The 22,491-nt window shown below is 44.7% G+C and overlaps 1 protein-coding gene across 9 annotated transcripts in view; it reads left to right on the forward strand.

Annotated features, from left to right (window-relative positions):
* nrp1a (neuropilin 1a) overlaps positions 1 to 22,491 on the forward strand; it is a 189,754-nt gene that overhangs the window by 139,167 nt on the left and 28,096 nt on the right. For all 9 annotated transcript variants that reach the window (XM_067578802.1, XM_067578801.1, XM_067578805.1 and 6 more), the window contains 3 exons: positions 10,637 to 10,818; positions 18,166 to 18,393; positions 21,240 to 21,395. In XM_067578802.1, the coding sequence (XP_067434903.1) occupies positions 10,637 to 10,818; positions 18,166 to 18,393; positions 21,240 to 21,395 (566 nt within the window). The remainder of the gene's footprint in view (positions 1 to 10,636; positions 10,819 to 18,165; positions 18,394 to 21,239; positions 21,396 to 22,491) is intronic.

A 22,491-nucleotide genomic window follows, 5' to 3' on the forward strand; every position in this document is an offset into this window, starting at 1 on the left:
CATTTATGAGGCTGTGTGGAAAAAATCCAGGAGTGACAGGGAGGGTGAATGAATGAGGAATAATTTGAGTTCATAGTATGTGGGTGGTAGAGCAGTAGTCAGGGGTGGATTAGTTTGAAACCTCCCAATGTCTCACTTATCCACTGGTCCCAGAGGAGAAAGCAAAGAGAAGAGGCTCTCTAGTTGAATTGATGAGGGAGTTGTGAACACTTTAATACAGCGTGTCCAGGCTTGTCAGACATATTTCGTTCAGTGGTCTAACCTTGAATGGGGCTCATGATTTTGATTGATGTGGCCGTGGTCCTACGCGGCATGTTTGTTGCCCTAACGCCCCTGTGCTTACAGATCCACAAGCGGTGGCAGGTGGGAGGGGGGGCTTAGCAACCACAGAGTTCTTTATTCAAACAATCAAGCAAGTCCCTAGAGGGGCTCTGGGTGAAGTTAAGTTTGTTTGCAGTGGGTAAGAGGGTAGGTAGGTAGGAAGTTTAGCCCAGGACCCTCCTGTCTGAGCCCCACATCCCCGGGGTCATTTTCGGTCACTGTGTTTGTGCACAGTGGGCTGTCGGCTCACTGGTGTTTCTCCAGCACTCAACTCGGCGTGATTTGGTCGGTACGGCAAGCAGACAGTGATTGATGGGGCGGTACCCCACTGCTCTCTGATTGAGTTAGAGCCAATCACAATCCCTCGCTTTGTTTGCTCTTTGCTTGATCTCTCCTCACTAAATTGGCAACATTAGTTGTGGTCTTTCTTTTTCATTGCAGTCACCGTTGCTTTTTTTTTTCTCACGGCTTTATTTCTTTTGTTAGATGGCAGTAATTGTAAAAAAGGATTGTAAATTCAGCCTCACAGCAACCTTTTGCAGCATTATCACAGTAGGGAAGTGCAGAAAGTGTTATTAGTGGCCTGTATATCTGGCGCCTGTCCAGCTTTTACAGGATGACCCCTGCCAAGGAATCAAGTGACAAGAAGGCCTTTCTTCCATGTATACTTACACAATCTCCCAGAGGATTTTGCCAGAATTTAGAGGGAAATGGTAATACTGGACAAACAGCCTCCAAGTTGGCAGGCAAGTTGATTGTGGGGCCAGTAAATGGAAGAGTCACCTTGCCCTCCAAATGCTGGCAAGAGATGGCTGGCCATCAGCCCTTAGATCGGCCCCGTAATGCCAAGCATTCAGCCTCACTGCCTGGCCCCATCGAAGAGATGCACGACTTGGCATGTGGCCCTCACAGCACGGCCTATTTGGCTTTTATAGTGCTGCGTCATTGGAAAACCTGAGTCTTTGCAAGCAGCGAGAACAATGCAGCCATCAGAATGAAATAAAGGATGTGGTTTTAAACATTAAATATAATATCCAAAAGCTGATCCACATTCAAAGTAAATTGTCCATATCTGGCAACAACTGATCAAACAGCCGTGCTAGCAAATATGTGGATGATGTCAAAACACTCCCCTTATTTATTTTTATCATCATCCTTTTCCCCTTCCTGTTAAGAACCAGAAATAACTTGTCTTGTCTCAAGGTTATCGTGTGGTTTAAGGTCAGGTGTGGTTGCTGCTGGCTATTTGTGCACATTGTATACACTGAAGAGGACAATTCTACTCCACCAAGACACTCTCTCAGACATTCTCTTCCCTGCTACTGGCCAAGTGACTAGTATGTCCAGCCAGATGACCGGGTCACAGAGCACCAAGCCCAGACTGCTCTCTGACACCCCCCACCCCCAACCCCTTGGCCCTTTCACAGGCTGCAGGGAGGACAGAGAAAAGACAGAGGAGGGAGGACGCTTGGGGGGACGGATGGGCCACTTAATTGAATAATTCCCAGTGCAGTTATTACCACCATCGCCCTCGAGCTTCCTAGCCGTTGCGGAGCCATGTAAAAGAATCTAAGAGAGAGAGAGAGAGAGAGAGAGAGCCTGCTTCATGCCACTGAACCTTTCATTGGATTCGTGTTTGCACCCGTTTGCCAACTATCAGTTCTATCAGTTATTTGGACTATTTCTCTCTTTTGTTTCTCTTCCTTCGACCGCTCAACTTACATGCCTTCACACTCTCTCTCTATCTCCCTCACCAGTCAGTTTCCTTTTAAGCCACCAATGCCATCCCACTCACACCACCACACTCTTTCTCTCTTCCTGCCCATTGTGGAGAGGAGAGAGTTTTGAACAGCACCCAACGGCTTTACCTCTAGTTGACCTCAGCCTCAACTCCCCTCCCTCCTCCCTTCCTCCTCTCCTCTCCTCTGCGCTCCTACAGCCTTCTCTGAATGCGGCATGCTCCTTGCACACAGCTCATTACCCAGTGGGGAGCACCGCTAGCTTCCTGCAGCATCAAAAACACAGAAGGATGATCTGCTGTGTGTATCCAGCTCGATTTTGGCGAGCGCATATTGTCGCTGTTGTTTTTTCCTTCATGTACCACTCACTCTGGTAATTTTAGTCCCATGTTAAGTTCAGTAGGTCACTGGCTTAAGGTTGTTTACAATTATCTCCATGTTTCCTCTTGTCACATGGTTCCAGCATGCCAGACCTCAATCATGTACATCATATACATGTAGTCATGAACAGGATATCCAGTAGTAGTCTGTCCCCTAACAAGCACCCCCTTTTTTGTGACACACCCAAAATAAATGGGTTACTGTTTTTGATTTCTTTTGATTAGCGGTATAATCCTGAAAACTTTTCAGAGTTTAATATCGAAAAGTAAGAATTTGCTGAAGTGATACTGAACCAAATTTACGAAGGCACAAACATGTTTTTGGGGTTTTTTTGTGCATTTGTCATTTCTAGCAGAAATGTATGCCCATAGCTGTGTCTCGCTAACAACAGGCCCAAGACATCCACAAGACAAAAAATCCTGGTAAAATGTGGCGATGATAGTATTTAAAATGAGCATTGGATCTTGTTTTTTCCTGGTGATGGTCAATGGTTTACACAGATTGAATTGTGAGGCTTTATGCTTTCAAATTATTAAAAGTTTCACAATTCAACCAGATTCCCGCCCACAAAAACCCATATTTGGACTCCTGCTTAAGGGGTTACAATGCATTGAGATACTTATACATTTTTAACCAAGTTGGGAGTTATGGGTCTTTGTATCTTTATTATACAGTAGGTTAAGATGAAGCAGCCTTGTGCTCCCTGCCTCCCCTCCCCCCAGGGTGTGCGTGTATCTATGGCACTGAGTCTCGTAGGTGCTCCGGGGGGTGAGTAGGCGATGAGAGCAGGGCAGGGACAGTGTGTTTAAAAAAGACCGTATACGTGTCAGCCCCGCTGTGCCACATCGCCCCCTTTCTCCCAGTGCCCTGTTATTTTTACCCTTGACTTCTCATTGTTGTAACGACGGCGTATCATCTGAGCCGTGCCACAGACCCCTGTGGAGGACTCTCTCTTCGCTCACCTCTGCCTGCCCCTCTCTCCTGTGTAATCAGAGATCCTCTCAAATGTCAAGGTGGGACAAATGGGAGCCATTCCCTCTTGTAATGGCCCCAGAAATGGGCTGGAGTGCTTCTCTTACCCTCCCTCTCTTTCTCTTTTCTCTCTTTGAGAAAACAAACGGGCCTTTTCAACCTTTCTATCTTATTGGCTTGCTTTCTTTCCTCGTATTTTTCGAAGTTTTATACCAATTCCCCGCTTTGGTTTTTTTGTCCTCTGTAAAACATATCACAGAGTTCCTGGGTGTGTTGTGTTAACATGTTCAACCTTTTCAGGAGAGGGTGTATAACTGCCATATTGTATAACAGCTCTCTGTCAAAATGACTATATAATGAGGCCATTACTACACTGCGGTTTTACTTCTATGAGATGTTTCTTAGAAATTTACCCAAAGGGTTCGTCGCTTCATTTGCAAAAGTATACATTCAGATGATGAATATTCATATCGGCATACTAAGATGCATAGAGCGCTGCTGTATACTAAGCAATTTCATTTCCGAAACTCACTTAGCAGGGAAAAGTGCTAAATGTGTATTTCCATTTTGCTATGGGCAGTTTTCTAATTAATTGTACTTACTCATTCTTGCTGTATTCGTGATAACAAGATGTGCAATAGAAAAAGAAATGTAGGCTGGATGGATATTCTTAACCCTGCTCACAACCGCAGCGACTTATTATACAGAATTTTCATAAAGTCTCGGACTTAACAAATCAGCAATGCACTGCAGAGTGATGTGCTTTCACAGAATGATTTGTGTTATTTTAATGGTGGCTTGTATTTTTGTACCGCACTGATAGATGCTTTATTGAAAGGAATTTATTGGAACATTTGAAGATAGTTTGCAATAAATAAAAATACAAAAATATAGGTGAAAATAAGATTTGCAGTGTAACAGCTTTTTATTGTATACTTAGTTAATTTGGGGGAATTTTAGTGGGCACTGTTTATGTTAGTCAGATAGTTTTGATTGATATTTGTAAAAAAAAAAAAAAATCACAATCACTTAATCAAACTTAGTCAGTTATTGAGATCTAAGACAAACGACTGAATAACAACAAGGAGTAAATTTACTACTTCTTTTGTTTCAACTACTGACGCATATTCACATTTCTATAATCACGTTATTATGACCTATTTGTCATGCTTCATGCTTTTAATAAGGGGAGAAGGTCAAAGTGTGCATAACAGGATGACTGAAATATGCGCGGCTCTGCTTTGGCCCTGTAGGCATGTCACAGTCGCTCATGGGAATAGAGAACAAGTCAGCTGAACATACTTCAGTATTGCCAGGGTTCAAAGTGCAGTAGGCCTTACATATGAGGTGAGCAGGAGGGGCTTTGCATAGCCTGTTAACAGTGGGAGCTTTTGTGGTCAGTTTTATTTCCCGTGCTTGTTTTTAGCCACCACCGTCCACCCGCCCCCTCTCTCCAGTTCACAGAAGTGTGAGCCGGCTCTGTGCTGAGCAGAAAGGATCCCCCCCTTGGGGCAGAAATCTCCCTCTGTCAGTCTGTGCTCATATATCCAAATAAAGGATTATTGTGCATGTTGCAAAGGGAGGGGGGAGATGCAATAATTGTGTCTAAATAGCCAAATTCATTAATTTGATTGTTGGCGACAGCAGATCTCTCGACAGTGTAATTAGGAAAGCTAATGGATGGAGGCACGCTAAATCCATCAATGCTAATGATAATTGCTGTTTAGGAAAGCGAATATGCTTTACAAACGTGTGGCCGAGGCCGCCACCGAAACCAGAAACAGCCACGGCGTCTAAAAATATGACAGAGCCGATTGTAACTGTGTGGGGGTGACACCCAAAGACGGCCGCCGGAGGGGTGCAGCTGGGCCGAATATCTTTTCATCCATCTTTTTTATCTTTCCATTCATCCATCCATGTGGTGGCGAGCAAAGCAATCATGCCCTTCTCCCCTCGCCGACAAGGAACCACTTCAGAACACATCAGCTCTGATTGGTTGGTGGTTTATCCCGCTGGTGGGTTGCCACATTCCGAGGCCTTCAACTTCTGCAATAATTTTCTGCGGAGTGGAGAAAGTGATTTTTTTTCACTCACCATGGTCTAGCTTCTGTTTTAACGATGAGATCCTTTTTTTTTCAATAAAAACCTTAATGTCAGCAACTCAATTAGAGTTAATGTTTTTAGCTGAGAATATTAAGATGTAGACCTGGTTTACTGCCCTGGTTTTTTTTGTATTTCCTTGTCTGTCCAGGCGAGTTGACGTAGGGGTTATTACAGCCACATTGGGCCCAGGGAAAGAGGGAACCTGTTATTCAAGTGCGGGTTAATGAATGTCACATGCAAGAGGGAGGTAGTATGGGATGGAAAGTAGAAAAAGAGAGACCATTTTTATTTCAGCAAGTTATGTCCCCTCCAGGCTCGGAAAAAGTAAGTTGGAGATCAGCTTTTCTTGGGGGCCCCTTGTACACACATTAATGATGTTTTACCGGCCCCGAGTGACAGTTTGTTAGCTGGGACTAGTTAACACGTGAATTCTGTGGCCTGAGTTTTTCTGACAGCTGACAACAAAGTCCTTTTTCCTGCTAAGTCCCCCCTGGGCCTCACAGACCTGTCCCAAGTCTGTTGTTTAGGCCTTTCTACTTGTGTTACCCAGAGATGTTTTGACATGTTGTAGGTGACATGTTTTCGTGCAATAGCAAGTTATACTGTGACAGCCGCAGAAAGAGAAATGCCAGAGAAAAGTGCAGGGTATTTGTTCTATAAAGGGAGTAATAGCAAAGAAAGAGCTCTTGTTCTGGGGGTTTCCACAGCACGCTTGAGCTTATAAATGGTCTGATTAAGAAATCTAACCAATTGTACGAGGCTTATACAGTCTGTCATAGTGTTATTCCATTGCCTCAGATTGTATTGCTTTTGTAGAACCATATCAAGCGGACATTTAAAGAGGGAGGACAGATTATTTCCATGGGAAAGCTTCAGGCAATATAACTGTTATATTGTTAGGCCGGTGGTTTGTCGCCTTCTCTTTGGCTTTGCAAGGAGGGCTAATGTTCTCGTTTGACACTAGCGGATTGCTTTCTCTCTGTGCCTGAAGAAAGAAGGCAGGCTAATACATTTGAGTCGGTGAAGCGAAGGTCGTTGAGAATTACATTCACCCCCCCCCCCCCCCCATCCCCTCGCCCCCCTACCCCTCTCTTTTTTCCCTTTAATTTCCCCACTGGATTGGCAAACGGTTTTCACTATTAGCGCTGTGGTAGGCAGCTCACTGTGTGTGCGCGTGTGTGTCTGTGTAATCGTTTGTGTGAGTGTTGTGGTGTGCTGGCAGGCCCACCCAGACCCAAAGCAGAGTAGACAGATAAATAGGTGCAAGGCTCAACTGGATTGTATTGTCATGAGGAATAAGGACATCAACAACAGCAGTGATACGACATAACACATCACCACACAGGCCCCTCAGAGGAGGAATTTAAGTTTAACTTGACGGGTCAGGGGGACATAGATGAGAAGCAAACTCCAAAACTGTTGGACCATCTGGGGCATCATGCTCTTCTTTTATGATCCTAGATAGAGGATGTTAACCGTCCTCTGTCCTCCCTAAGGACTCTCAACCCTAGAAGCGAGTCCCCCCAGGTATTTAGAGCTATGGATTAGAGCTACATTTAACGCAGCTGGCAAAAAGAGGAGCCTTTCGGAGGCATCAAACTGCCTCGCCAAGCGTTTTCCCCATAATGTCTTCCAGATGATAAGGGCCTGGATGGATCCGTGTTAGCAGAGCAGAGCGTGTGGACCCACTGGCGCAGAACCGCTGGAGTTCTGGCTGACACACCAGTCATTTAGGCACAAATAGAGACATTTTGGAGAAAGAGGTCTCTTCTTTCTTTCCTCGCACATCAAGCACAGCGAAGACCCCCAGGGTGTATTCTCTCTTCCATGTGCATCATCTCTCCCGCTGTGCCGCCTTTACGAGGGCCATCCAAGCTGATGATGTGCCAGGGTAAAAATACAATAAACAGCTTTCCTGAAGGTGTGAGGAGTTGAAATAGAAGCAAAAATAAGAGTATTCCTCTTGTTTGGATGGTAAATAAGAAGCCTGTGAGGACAGGCAAACTGAAAACATTCATTTTCTAGCTTCTGTTCATGTGCACAAATATGCTACACATGCTACACTGTGCACAATATGCACATACTGTGCACATACATACACTTGCTTGCACATATATCTTGCACGTGCAGACACAAACAAAACCACACAAACACTTGCTCAGATTCTTCAGCTTTACTGCAGCATGCTCTTCTCTCCTTCTTCATCTCAGTGATGCATCTCAGCATCAATTTTTTAGGCGTCTGGCAATGCTCAGCTTTTGGCAGTTGCAAAGGGGGTGGGGGGGGGGGGGAGTCAGATAGCTGCAGAGACATAGGCTCTGAGGTGAATTATAAGTCTGCTGATAGAACAGAGCAGGGCCACAGAAAGATTGATGCTCTCTGTTGTTAGCTGGGAACCAGAAGATGGAGAGGAGAGGAGAGGAGAGAAGAGAAGAGGAGAGGAGGGAAGAGGACCTCTAACTGAGAAATTGATTGCACAGATAGAAACAATTTGGGGGAAAAAACTCAGTGCTGCATCTTCTTGGAATATGCTTTCAGTTTATTTTTTTTAGAACATTCTGCATTTCACTACAAGCAGACACATGACTTCAACTAACATTAACATCATTGTTGACTGCAAAAAAAAAAAAAATGTAACTTTGGTTCCACTTTAATCGTTTCACCATAAATATTTACTGTGTTGACTAAACTTGGCAAGAGGATGACATCATTACAACAGAAACCCGACCCCTGCTTCAGGAGAGCCCTTTAAACCAAATAATGAGTGACTCCCTGGCCTTTTAGCCGCAAAGCAAGGGGGGGGGGGGGGGGGGGGGGGGGGGGGGATAACATTGTAAACACCATGTGAAACTAGTATTTTTTACTGAGTTGCAGCTGATAGAGTAGCTGAAACAAAGTGGTATTTGTGTAAGCTGAGTGGAGCTGTTGCCACAGCTGGTGGGCCGGCGAGGAGAAGTAGATGTGGTCTGAAGAGAGGCCAAACAGCTCGATCAGGGGATTTAACACAGAAAGCGACAAAATTAAGAAATAAACAGAGGAGCTCCTGGAAGATTTCAGAATATATGAAGAAGTCAAGTTTATGAAAGAAGATCTTTCCATTCAGTTTTTTAGTCAAGTGGCTGCTGGGGGGGGAACTTTCATGCAAGGTGCCCTCTAACCCAGGAGACTAAAAATTTAAAATAGAGAAGAAGAAGAAGATAAGGAGGCACTTGATGCTTGCTGACAGCTCCATATCACCTCAGATTACTCCGTCCAAGCAGAAAGACAAGTGAAGTCATCCATCCCCCGCATCTCCTCATGGGACCCGATTTCGAGGAGCGCCACTCCTGTCCAGCTCTACATTTAGTTACACTCTGTCCTTCCCTCTCGCTAACAGATTCCCACTCCCAACTTTCCATAATATTTTACATAAGGAATGTGTGAAAACACAGTAGGCACCCACCCCCCCACACATAAACACATGTCTCCCAAAACACCTCTGGTAACTTGATTTCTGTTTTACAAATATGTCTTTTTAAATTTGAGGCAGGTGAAGGAAACCTGCTTCATTGAAGATGGTAGCAAAAAGGTGCGTGTGGATACAAGTCTGGCGGCACCTGAGGGATTTAGCCCACCCTGAGCCATCATTCAAAGTGTAAATCGCCTTTTTGTATGAAATCCTGGGCATTAAGTGAATTCAGAATTACTAAGGAGGTCTGATGTTTTGACAGTAATTTGGGAATCAAGCAAAACTATGAAAATAGGCCCCTGTGCCCAGAAGGCAAATAGTTGCTAAGGAAGGGAGGAGGAGACAGAAAGAGCATGTGTGTGACTGAATGTGCCCACACACCTGCTGCACATTATACTTGCATACATAAAGATTCATTTCTGTATTTACCGTGTGTGTCATTTTCTCTCTCTCTGCTTGCTGATGAAGATGGAAGAGCGGTGCAGCAGGTCGTCAGGGTTTGGGCAGGAGTATATTCGATAAGTGGCCTGCACAGCTGAAAACTTGGCGGGAATGGGCGTTATGGGCAATTAAGTACTGTGGAAATCTGAACCGAAATCTGCTTTTGGAGCAACGTTCGCCCTGTCACTCACAGTCAAAACACAGCATGGAGAAGTCATCTCAACCGTCATGCAAATCACACACACACACACACACACACACACAGGCACTAGAGTAAAAACCACAACTCGATTGCATTTAATGTACACTCACTCAACAAGTGCCTGAAAACACACACACACATACACACACTGATAACCTGAGGCTGTTAAGACCACCCTCGTCGGCCAGTCACCCTCATTGCTTCTCTACCAGCTTAAGTTCCGCATGCCAGATTCTGTGTGTGTGTGTGTGTGTGTGTGTGTGAGTCATGGCTCCTGTTCCCAGTCCTATTTCAAAGCTGTTTTCCTCTTTTGCTCCTAAACCCTGTGCCGACTCAATTAGGCGGCTGCTCCCTTCAATAGCCGTGGGTCTGAAATTCCATTTGAATGTGATGTTTGACTGTGTGTGTGTGTATGTGTGTATATTTAATAGCTTTAACACCTGCTCTTTCTATACACCAGCGTAAGCCAAAGGCCAAAATATAATCACTTTAAATTCCCATATTCTCGTATAGAACAGGCACACACACACTGTCAGTGTTATCCTGTGGTTAAACAGGAGATAGACAAATGTTCAGATGAAGTTCGGTATTTAAAGCAGTTAAAGTTACGTAAACCTGACCTCAGTGCTGCTGGGAGCTCAAAACCTCTGCAGTGTGTGTGTGTGTGTGTGTGTGTGTGAGTGAGTGTGATATAATGAAAGTGCAGCCTGCACACCTGTTCTCTGAGTTTTAACCTGAGACCTCATTAGTACACAGTGTTTTATTTCCACTACATTACCTGCACAATATGCTGTGTTGCTCTGTGTATATGTGCTCCTCTGAGTATGAACGTGTGTGTGTGTGTGTGTGTGTGTGTCTACATACATGCACAGTATCAACTGAATAGCTGTTTAACACTAATCGCCTCTGAATTCAATTTACTTCTGCAGAACAAAGACAAGAACAACGTTAAACCCTGAAGGAGAACGTGTTTTTATAAAGCACAGTGTCACTAACACCGTCTCTCTCTCTCTCTCTCTCTTTGTTCAGGTATGACTATGTGGAGGTGCGAGACGGTGTGGATGAGAGCGGTCAGGTGGTGGGGAAGTACTGTGGGAAGATCGCCCCCTCTCCTGTCGTCTCCTCCGGAAACCAGCTCTTCATCAAGTTTGTGTCTGACTACGAGACCCATGGAGCAGGTTTCTCCATCCGATATGAGATCTTCAAGACAGGTGGGTGGCCCAACACAGCTGTAGCTTCACCTTATCCAAACTATATGAAACATGACCCGACATGTCACGTTAAGTATTATTAATATAGACCTACAACCATATGTTTCATATTGGATATTTAAAGGTGCCATGTTGAACATTTTTCATCATTTTTATATTTTTATTAAATTAAGAGTTCCACCTGGGTTAATTATTGTAAGATGAAAACATTGTGGACACAGCTGGTGGTGTCTTGTTCAAGGTGTTGCTTGTGCTATTACTGCATTTCTCTGATTGAGAGTCACATATCCCATGAACCTGTTTGTGTCTTGTTGCCAGGAAACAAGAGCTACAGAACCTGAGGATAAAAGTGGTTGACAAAAATTTTAGTAGCTTTTTTGGAGCTTTTGATCCATCACATCGTAACATTTGATTGAAAGCTCCAGAACAGCTCCTAAAGGGACCTTATGATGAGATTGTTTGGTCAACTACAGTTTCCAAGGTCAAAAATGGAAGTGATTTTTCCATAAGTCTTTCCCAACAGCTACTATCTGCCATTCCAGAAACAGCTTCAGCAATTTGCACTTGAAGAATAACACCCTCCCCCTGTTTTGTGCTTTAAAGCGATCCAGCAGATTTCTTGCAAAATCAAAGTAAAGTGCTGTGTAGAGGCCTGCAGAGGCTCACAATTTACTATGTGATAGTCTGATTAGTTAACATGTTAATTGCATTAATTTCCCAAAACAAAAATAATTTATTTATATCAAAACAATACATATCTTGAAGTAACTTGTGACTTCTTGGTTTAAGGTTTAAGGAAAACACTGTTACAAGCGTCACATCATAATTTTAAACAATCTTTACTGAACTTTGCCTTTTGCTCAAGCTATCACATGCCTCAGTAGGATACAGTATGAAAGCTTGAGGAATAATTCTGATAATGGGGCAAGAAAGAGCCTCTCTGTCTAATTTCATGGTTTGTTTGTGATTTAGTCAAGGCAACAGAGCATCAAATTATGCAATCACAATATGGCAAGCAATATGCTGCATTCAGAACCAATGAATCATAGTCCCATATGTTCCATAATTGTAGCACTTTTTATGTGGTGTGAATTATTGTACAATAAGCGAGAGCATAATTTGCTTACCATTGATTCAGCAAATGTTGTTTTTGTTGGTTTGCTGTCAGATAGCAATCATCGGCAATGGCGTGAACCTGCTATTATAAACAAAGACTAGCAGGTTGTGGAGAAAGTGCATTCAGTGCACTTAGCAGGGTTTCTGCAGGATGTGACCTTTCTCTGTTTCTGAGCACCACAGTTGTATCCAATTAGTTTTTGGTTCCTTCTTTAATATTAAATCTAAAAAAATACCTCAGGGTAATATTAGCGGGGAATCAGGTATGAGAAAACACAAATATCCTCAGGGGATGTTTATCTTATCAGAAAGGAACATAACAAGTGAGAGAATTTCCTGTTAGTCAGCTGCCTTCCTTTATTTGGATTGAAAGGAAGGAGGACAACACATATCTAGAGAGTGACTGGTGGGCAGACAGGTGCTACAGACTCCACTTTCATTAATTAACCTCAGCAGCAGTCTATGGGACAGCCCCCCGTGACCTCGGAGACATGATGAATGGCCCTGCAAGGTTCCTCCTTCCTTTTAATCTGGTCTAGTGTGTGTCTGTGCTTGTGTTTGTGTGTCTAGGCTTGTGCGTGTCACCATCACGGAAGGGCAGCTGGTGGAGTGTGGGTCCATTTACGAGATCAAAGCGACACTCCACCCCGACACACGCAAACTCATCTGCACACACTGCCTCATTCCCCTTGATAGGCTAGTTAAATCCACTACATTCTTCCATGATTAGCTTGGTATTTCCCAGTCTCATCTATTAGCCAGGACTGATTATAAATGAGCCGTGTTAGGGGCCCGGTGGCGATAGGAGGGAAACTGCTGAACACACTCTTAGAGAGCTAAGATATGAGGAAATACGGATCTAGCAAGAAATATGGATGTAAGCGTGGATAGAAGATAGAGTCAGGACTAGAGAGTTTGAGCTAGATCCAAATCTGTGCTTTTTCTTGCTGATGGAATCCAAAAGGGAATCAGGGTTGGGGGAATAGTGCAGTGTTGCAGATTAAACCCAAGACAGAACTTTTTCATCTCGGTGTTTTGCACCCAGTGCCATTCCCCTGTGGAGAAGAGCTCCATGGGTGTGCCATCGCTTCCACAGTGGATCCAGACTTTCTTTATGCTTTGAATTTGCTCTGTGTTTTGACTACTGCGGCGCTGGCTGCCGCCAAGAGAAGGGCTCTGAGATCAATTAACAGCCCTGTTTGTTAGAGCGTGAGAGAGAACCGAGCAGAAAGAGAGATACAAAGCTAGCTGATTAGCCCATCTTATCAACAAGCAGGGTATTAGTTGGGAAAACATTGTGTTGGCTAACACATGTAATGTTAATGATGATACACAGATGCTCTGATAACGGATGAAGGAACGGGAGGCTCGCACTTGTGCATGCCAATGAAGGAAAATGCAAAGAATGCAAGCTGTTTATCACTGTGATTATAGGCCTGGAGATCACTGGAGGTCGACCTCTGGGACTGGTACTGCGTTTCATCCTGGGTTAAACACAAACAAAGGTCACATAGATGATAAAAATAAACCACAAAGCAAAGTTATGTAAACACACACTCCCCTCAGGAATCATATACCAGCCTACACAAGTGTGTTTGCATGTGCAGGTTCACCCACTTAAACTGTAAATTATGTAAATACACTTTCTCACACACCTCAAACATGCTGGCATTCATAGCCCTAGTTTTCATCAGCGGTAGACTGCGAAGTGTCTAATTGGAAGAGAACAGGTTGTTTTGCGGTTCTCTGTGGCTGCTTCCACATCAGTCTCTACCCCTCTCCACTCCTCAATCCCATCCAACCATCTTAATTAGCATGGGCTATTTATTTTATAGCCTGCAAATTGGCAGCCTCGCTCCGCTGGCTGAAGTCTGGCAAGAGACAGGAAGAGCAAGATGGTGGGGGAAAAAAAGCAAAAGATAGTGGGAAAGGATAAGTCAGAAACAGGAATATTTGAGCTAAAGGCGGCAGATTAGCAGGCTGGTTGTGTGTGTGCCTCAACGGAGTCCTTCGACTTCAGACAGTAATAAAATGGTAAATAAAAAGGCTGGTAAAACTATGGCCTTGACTTTATAAACAATCACCAGCGTGCATAAAAATCACTTATATCAACCCCAAAAAGTTTAGCAAAGTTAGTTAAGGTGAGGTTACCCTCCACTGAAATCCTGGTCCTTCTGTAGATTATGGGAAGATCTATTAATCCTGCTATTTTAACAGTATCTCGCTTAAAATCCTCAAGTGCTTCTTAAGTATACGCGTGCATGCGTACATGCACAACATATGTTTTCCTTTAACAGCTCAGCAGTTTGGTTAGAACCACATCAAGGCTGGCCGAGGGCCCATTGAAGTGGGCGAGGAGGCAGAGATAGTGCCACTGGAAGTATCTAACCCCCTCCCCCACTCGCATACACACACAGTCTCATCTCCTCACAGTTACTAAGCAGGATGACTAAGTCTGTTGGAGGGAGCTGTAGCATGTCTGTTGCCCTTTCTTCACACTAAAAAAACTGCCATCTTCTCACCCTATAGCCTTGTTTATCATATCACCATGATGCGGGCACATTTAGTCCAAGCACACACCTGTATAAACACTTTCAAGGTACGTGTGTGTGTGGTTGTGTTGGGTGGGGCCTGGGGGGCACATTTAGCTTTCATGGACGGCACGCCCCGATGGCATAGGTCACATCTGGCACGGAGACATACTGTCATCACACATACTACCCTCATGGAAACGTAAGACAAGAAATTTCTTTAAGAAGAACCAGAGGGAGAATGTGGCCCCCCTCCCGCCCCCTCCCCCGACCTGAGCTACGTCACAGGCACAGTAGACACATAAATGCCGTGTCAATAGTGAAATGCCTCAGGGTGGGTGTGTGTGGTTTTTGGTAAGCGTAAACCTGTCTTTCCATCTGTTTCAATGAGTGACGCTCCGCAGGCTACAGGTTAATGTTTGATTTAGTGTTGAATGAGTTTATTCTCCACCAGCGATTAACCCTTCTGTCGGACAGAATGGAGGGGTTGAGGAGGGGGGGGGTCTTGACAAAAGGGTGGTATGAAGGGAGGCAGTAACGGGGGTGGAGGGGAGAAGGGTTGGACTGGGCTAATGATTAGCGGGAGAGAAACATGGAACATAAACAGAGTTGATTTACGTAGCAGTCCAAAAACAACACCTTCAGCCCCAATGGCTCCGGCCACTAATAACCCTGACTAAGGAGGGAGAGAGTTAAATAGATGGGAAAAAAAAGAGGAGTGGATATGTGGAAAGAGAGAAAGAGAGAGACACGGGGAGAGATTTAAAAATGAAAATTGCGAGAGGCCGTCACATTTAACGCCTGTTCCTTGGCGCAATGTTGTTCTAATGATTAACGTGCAGCCTCTAGTCGGCTTTCAGCACTTACAGCAACTGCTTAATAGAGTATAGAGGACAAGTCATCAGGGAACTAACAGTTGAAAGGCTCCCTGCTCCCTTAATGCTGAAACCATATTTATTTAAGATTTATTATAAATCCCGAACACTTGTAAAGATTGAAATCAGATCTCCATTAAATATCATTTTGCCGGCAACGACTTGTCCAGTTAAACAAACTCTAATCACTCAGCCACCGAGCTGGAGTGACATTTGTTTACTCCCCCAACCAGAGGAGAAGGGCTCAATATAAACGAGAGCTAAAAGAATCCATTACTGCCGACAGTAAACGTTGGAGCGCCTGGTTGAACGTTGCCGGTAAATGTCGCGTGTTCAAGGTTACTTCTTGTTCTCTCTCTTTACTTCCTGTCATAAAATTCTGCTGTTTGTTTAAAGGCAGCGGTTGAACTACTGGGTGCGCTGTGGCTGAACTATCTGCTTTATCTCAGGTGGAGGGAAACATCTGAGTGTTCTGAGATGAGTTCCTGTGAGCTTTACCTGAGTCAAAACTTTCATATGTACAAAACATTTTGTGTTTCCTATTTCAATCCCTTTCTCTCTCCCTGTTATTGCCCGGTAAACAAACAACTGCAGTGATAAAACAAGGAAGCAACACAGAGTGAGTAAGGGGCAGACAACAGGATATATTTGTCTACTTGTCAATACAGATGCATGCACACGCGCTGTACGTACAGACGCTGACACAGAGAAGCATGAGTGCTATCATCGAATGCCTCTCACGCAGACATCAACACAAAGCATCCTGGGTGTAGCGAGGGGAGCTGAGGACGTAAGCCCTCCCATGTGGAGGCACTAGATAAAAGAGATCTGTTGGATGATTATCTCGCCGGTGGTACCAACCAGAGTGCTCTGTCTCCTCTCACTACTCTATTTTGTTGTGATGTCTTTGCGCTGTCCTTTTCTTGGGGGGATATAAGCGCAGCCAGGCACAAAAAGGCTGACAATAGGGGAGTTTGTCCTTTGTTCGGCCTCAGTCATGATCATTCAGAAGGAAAACGGAGACAGGAAGATGGTTTCAATAAAATATTATGAGGAAATTAACAGTCCAGGCACCATATTTTTTTTTCAGTGCCAGTCTAGTGCTTGGATTTTGACAGGTTTTCAGAGTGAACCATTTCCGACAATCAAATCTGTTCTGGTCAACTCCTTAGCTGAGATAAGGGTCATGGTGGATGCTGATGAAATGGATGGAGAGTGGAGCTCTGAGCCAATATCCACAGGAAATTCAACACACTGACCTAAATTGCACTCCGGGTACTGCAGCTGTCTAGAGCACTCAGGGACCACGGTCGCCTTTTTCAAAAAAAGTGGCTTGCATCTATAGTTTTTCCCCCAAAACTGCCTGACATTTCTCCCAAATATGGCGAGGTAAAGTGCAGATCTGCAGCATCCAGCCACCCTCTCATCCCAGGGAGCGCTCTCTCTCAACAAAATCTCTCCATTTTCCGGGGGTAAATACGAGAGGAAGCTGTGAAATTAATGGTGCCCACTGTTCTCGAAAGCCACACTTTAGCTGCTGCACTAAATGTCAACTCTCTTTAGAGTCAAAACGCCGCTCACCGCGGCTTTCAACTTGGGGAGAAAGAAAATCAACATGGTTCTCCCTCCCTTCACTCACTCCACTGGTGGACAGGCTGAAGTGGGCCTGATGGTCCTGAATTAGGGGCCCAGCAAGATGCTTGAGTGACAGTGGAAAAAGCAGTTTGCCACATTCATTTAAGCTACAATGACTGTAGCATGGAGGCTCTATCTAGCGATAACTCCCTGCAATTTTGGTTTCGATCAGCCCCATCTGCGCCCATCACGCGGGCTGTCAGACTAGCATGAAAATGACGTTATCCTGGGCACATTTCTGCCTCTAATGGCTCCAAATAATTGCCCTGGATGACAGTAGTTTTTTTTCCTGATTTTGTATGTGTGTGTGCTTTGTGAAGCAGACTTGGTAACACTCTGCCCCAGTGCTTGAGCTTGCATAGCAAACATGTCTTAACGTCTCCCTACTGTCACTCCCTTAAAAAATTCTCCTCCAACTCTTAGCATCACTTTTTTTTATCACACGTCACTCATTCTTAAATAATAATCTTGTGCTCATGATGCTCTGACAAGTGGCTAACATGGGAAATGTGTTAATGCTCCTCATCAGCTGAAAGGCAGCTCTCCGGGGAGCTGTGAATAAATATTTTGACTTTCCCTTGTGTAAAACCATGTGTTTAAGTGTGAGTGTGCGTGTTGATGTATGCGCAGTCATTGCCCTCGCCTTCCATCACTGACACTGTAATTTTTCCTGAGCACCTCTCGTATGTTTCACAGACGTATCCTGATGAGGGCTTGTGTGTGTGTGTGTAAGTGTGTGCGAGAGAGGTTTTTGCAGCGTGAATCAAGCTGTTTATTCATCGCTCCCCGATTCTGATGATTGAGGCCTTTCACTATGTTTGCTCTTGCAGTCCAGATGTTCCAGGAGTTACAGATTTAACACACACAGACACACACACACACACTCAATGATGAAGGAGTGTGACTTTTGTGACCATAAGGGAATGGAAAAGAGGCACAGAACCAGATGTAGCCTGCAGTGAACAAGAGAAACTATCAAGGTGGTCTGTCATCTATGGGCCATAAACTATCCTCCACTCAATAGACCGGCTGGGAGGCAGAGCTTTTCAATACCCACCACAAAAAGCCACCCGAAACACAGCACTTAACAAACAGTCGTTCAATAGAATCAATCCCACCTCTTTCTTTGTCCCCGTTTCGTTTCATCTTCTTATTCCCCATCTCGTTTCCTCCTTTCATCCTTCCTGTAGGTCCTGAATGCTCCAGGAACTTCACCTCCAACAGCGGTGTCATAAAGTCGCCCGGCTACCCTGAGAAGTACCCCAACAACCTGGACTGCACATTCATGATCTTCGCCCCGAAGATGTCCGAGATCATTTTGGAGTTCGAGAGCTTCGAATTGGAGCCTGACCCGACGCCTCCTACTGGCGTGTTCTGCCGCTACGACCGGCTGGAGATCTGGGATGGCTTCCCAGGAGGTGAGCAAGCACTGACATTTGTGAAAGCCCATCTTTTTATGTGCTTTTTCCTTTCTGAAACTTCGAACAGTGTAGATTTGTCCATCTCTGTATTTGGACACAGAGGAGTCATTTCAAGGCCACTATAGGAAAGATGTAAAAATATGAATTATCCCACTGCTTAGAGATCTGCTATCCTGTACTGGCAGAGAAAGAATGTAAGTGGGTGGAGTGGGGGTTTTCAGTGTCACTTCTCACTGCTTTACCAGTGGAAATGAACAGCTTTACACAATATGATGGCATTATCCGGGCCAGTGGGCTAACTGCCTTAACCAGTCTTGGCGGGGGTCCAAGATTCTGTCGTCATGAGCGTAATGCTTCGTCATCGCTCTAAGCCAAACACTTCCTGATTACAAGAGGCTCCCACCCTTCCTCTCTCTGTCATAGGCTACATTGTGTTGCAGGATTTGTGAGTTTCTATACATTTGGGACTTCAGTGCCTGATCAAGGCTATGATATTTAAGTTGTTGCTTCTGCGAACCATAAAACATAAAGAACACAATTCAATCTTGCAGGAAATGATTCTTAAAGGAATTTCCTTTGGAAGTTTCTGTGTGTTTCCCACTAGAGGTAAAAAAGGCTCACTGAATTTGAATTGAAGCAGCTTAGTCTTGATAAGAGGCAACATCTCCTGGTCGCGAGGTTGAACAAAGGCTGTAGCATGTGCACATACTAATATATTGCCTTAATGTTCAAATCCATCTAAAAAATCAGCAGGTGAGAAACAGAGTAAGAGAGGGCCAGCAGTGTTCAAAGCAATGCTTCCATAGCCTGAGATGAGGCTTTGAACTCGCTGAGCGAAATCACCTCTTGAAGTTTTCGGTTTTTCTTCTGGCTATTCCAACACAGGGACAAGATGAAAGCTTTTCTCACCCATCAGTGGCTGAAAATTGAAACAATTTTATCTAGTTCAACCTGGTACACATCAGTGTTCTGAGCTCTGGTGTTCCAAGTGTTAGGGTTGAAGCATAAATCACAGCACCTTTTCAAGTGAGTTTACTTAAAGTTCAATATTCTCTCAGCTCACATCTCTTCAGATTTGAACTGTGCAGAGTTTACCTTTTATTCCACAAATTATTTCCATAACTCATTTGTACGTTCTTCCCAAGAGGTGAGACATGTTTAATTTTCAGGATCTTGTGTTGATTAAGCAGAACCTCAAAGGCTTCAAGAGCTGAGAATGTCACATTATTATCACCTTTGAATACATATTTTTACAAAAAATTCACCCCAGAGGTCGGGAGAAGAAACATGTCCTGTGGTACTTCCGACTAAAAACACCTTTCCTTATGAAAATTCATTGATTTCTAAGTTCACTCAGCTGAAAGTTTGACACAAAACAAGAAGAGGAAGATACATCCATGTCTCTTTTTGTCCAACACTGAGCCTTTTTCAGGGTAGAAACTGGACAACACCACTTCGAACTGACATGGCATCACACCCTTCAAGTGTTGTGTGTGATAGACAGCCTTGTATAGAAATAAGCCATGGGAGGAAAATAGTGTGTCGGCTTTTGCCAGGCGGTACCTGTGGTGCCTGCTGGATCGATAATGCATTAGCACAGAAGGCTGGAGGCATGCTAGCTGTCGGGGTGTGCAGAGGTGGGAGATGTCCGGGCAAATTCAGGCCACTGTGAAGCGCCGAGGGAGTAGCAAACCCCCTCCTCTCAAACCACACCTCGATGGCCAGGCGCTGCCGAAGAAGAACCTCCACTCCCTTACCCCACTTCCCTGAGGAACTGAGAGGCAGGCAGGATGCAGAGTTCATGGCTAGGTCCTTTAAAATTTCATAGGGCTTGGGGAGTCATGCGGATAATCCGGGAGATGGCATTTTTTTGTTCAGGCCCAGGCTTTAGCAGGTTTAAAAGCGCACACAGACACTCACGCCCATACACTAGCCACCTAGGTTATGAAGATTAATCTGAGCCATCACACCTCTGCCCCATAAGTCCCTGTGGCCTGGCCTTTGCCTTTCATGTAGGAGCTGGGCTGGAAGAGGCGTATTTTGATGACAGGAGGCCGCAGGGAGGTAGGGCTGTCACTCGCCACTGATCACGGCATTAGTAATCACAGATAAGCTGCATGTCCCTGCACACCAACAGGAGCACACATTCACAAATGTGCATGGATCATAGCACACATCAGAGGCACAGGGCAAGGTCATTGTGCTCTCTTGCTCTCCCGCTCCGTCCCTCCCTCGTTACCCCATCACTCTTTCCCCATATTTCTCCGCCTCTCTGTCTCCCCCTAACGTTCCACCCTGCCGTTTCCTCATTCTACTCAGTTAGCGCAGTGGAACGTGTCCCTCTTGTGTTTTTATTGCTCTCTGTCTTTTACTGTCCCCCCTATTGTCTCTGCTCAGTCTTTACTTGTTTGGTCCCCTTCACAAAACTCACTCAGCCATGGCTGTGTCCGCCTCAGTGTGCACAACATTAAAAACCAGACTTGGGTATGGGAAGACGGGAGATCTGAGATATTTACGGCCAGCAAATAGACAGAGACCGTGACCTGCCCACACCACAGGTCCCTTTTCCGCCTTTCTCTTTTTTGTGCTCGATGGGCGAGCAGGCGTGGAATGTTGGGAGCCTTTTCTCACACGTCTTTATGGTGTAGAAAAAAATGCAGCCGGTGCCATACCTCACTGACACACTAGTTTCCACACCTCCAAGGGGGGGAGTTGGTAAACCCATGTGTGACATGGATGTGGCAAGCAAACAAATATTGAGTTAACCCAGCTCTAACCTGACTAACAATGTTTGTCCTTTCTCTCTACTTTCTCTCTCCATCTGTTTTGCCTTCTCCCTCCAGTCGGGCCATACATCGGGAGGTACTGTGGGCAGAACACACCGGGAAGGATCATCTCCTACACTGGCATCCTGGCACTGACAATCAACACTGACAGCGCCATCGCTAAGGAAGGCTTCTCTGCCAACTTCACCGTCATCGAAAGGACCGTTCCAGAGGGTGAGCTGGCATAAAAACAGAAATTCAGACAGATGGGGATGCCAGGGAGGCAGAAGCAGAAGAGGAGGCCAATGAACAGAGGCAAAAAATTCAGTATAATTGAGGTAGAAATCTAAATGAAATCAGAATCCAGAGAGATTTGTTCAGTGAAAGAGAGTTTGGATCACAGGAGACTGAATCCAAATTGGGTAGTTCCAGAAGACTTAGAGGGCAGTAAACTAAACACCCGAGGAATATTACTAAAAGTAAGAAACAGATGTTGTCTGCACCTGAAGCTTCACATGGTCCTATTATGACCAATTCCCACTCGTTTAACAGAGCTTAAGAGTTGTTAAATAAACACCTCCTGCTTCTTCATTTGGGGAATGTGTTACAGGGTACAAGTCTGCCTCCCATGGTTTACAAGACCCACATTTACACTCTTTGGGCCCAGACAGGCTCCAAAAGGCAGCTTCCCCACCAGTAACCACCCTAGACACACACACACCTCTAGGGCTTTAACATGCAGCATCGTCGTCACGGGGTTTGACCCCCCGACCCCATTTTGCAAAACGCTCCGACTAAACATTTCATTAAGGAAGACGAGCGCTGGTAGAAGTCGTAAATCTGTCCAGAGGCCAGACCACCCCACACACACACACACACACACACACACACACACACAGGCAGTCTTTGAATAGCAATAGAAATGGATGACATTCAACAAATCTACTAATCATCTCCAAAAGGATTTTGTCTTGCCCAGAGGGAAGACAGACGTTAAGTACACACAATAAACAGAACAAGCCCGCGTCACAGTAATGAGCATGGCGATGACTGCTGATGTCATTTTTCCTTAGTTTCCTCTGAGTTACTTTAATTGCCTTAATCACAAATCTAAGATCAGATTACGCAAATCAACTTTTCGCATTCACCATTGAGACGCGTGGTGAAATATCTGACCTGTGATCAGTAAAGACTTTAATTTACATGAGTTGCTTGGTCTTGCGTTACCAAGATAGAAATAAAATTTTCAAACTTTTTCCGTCCTCTTCCAGACTTGCACTACTTGAATCATTCATAATCCCCTTATGCATAATACAAAGTGGATTTTCTC

The sequence above is a fragment of the Thunnus thynnus genome, chromosome 21, assembly GCF_963924715.1.
Source record: "Thunnus thynnus chromosome 21, fThuThy2.1, whole genome shotgun sequence".
Lineage (NCBI taxonomy): Eukaryota > Metazoa > Chordata > Actinopteri > Scombriformes > Scombridae > Thunnus > Thunnus thynnus.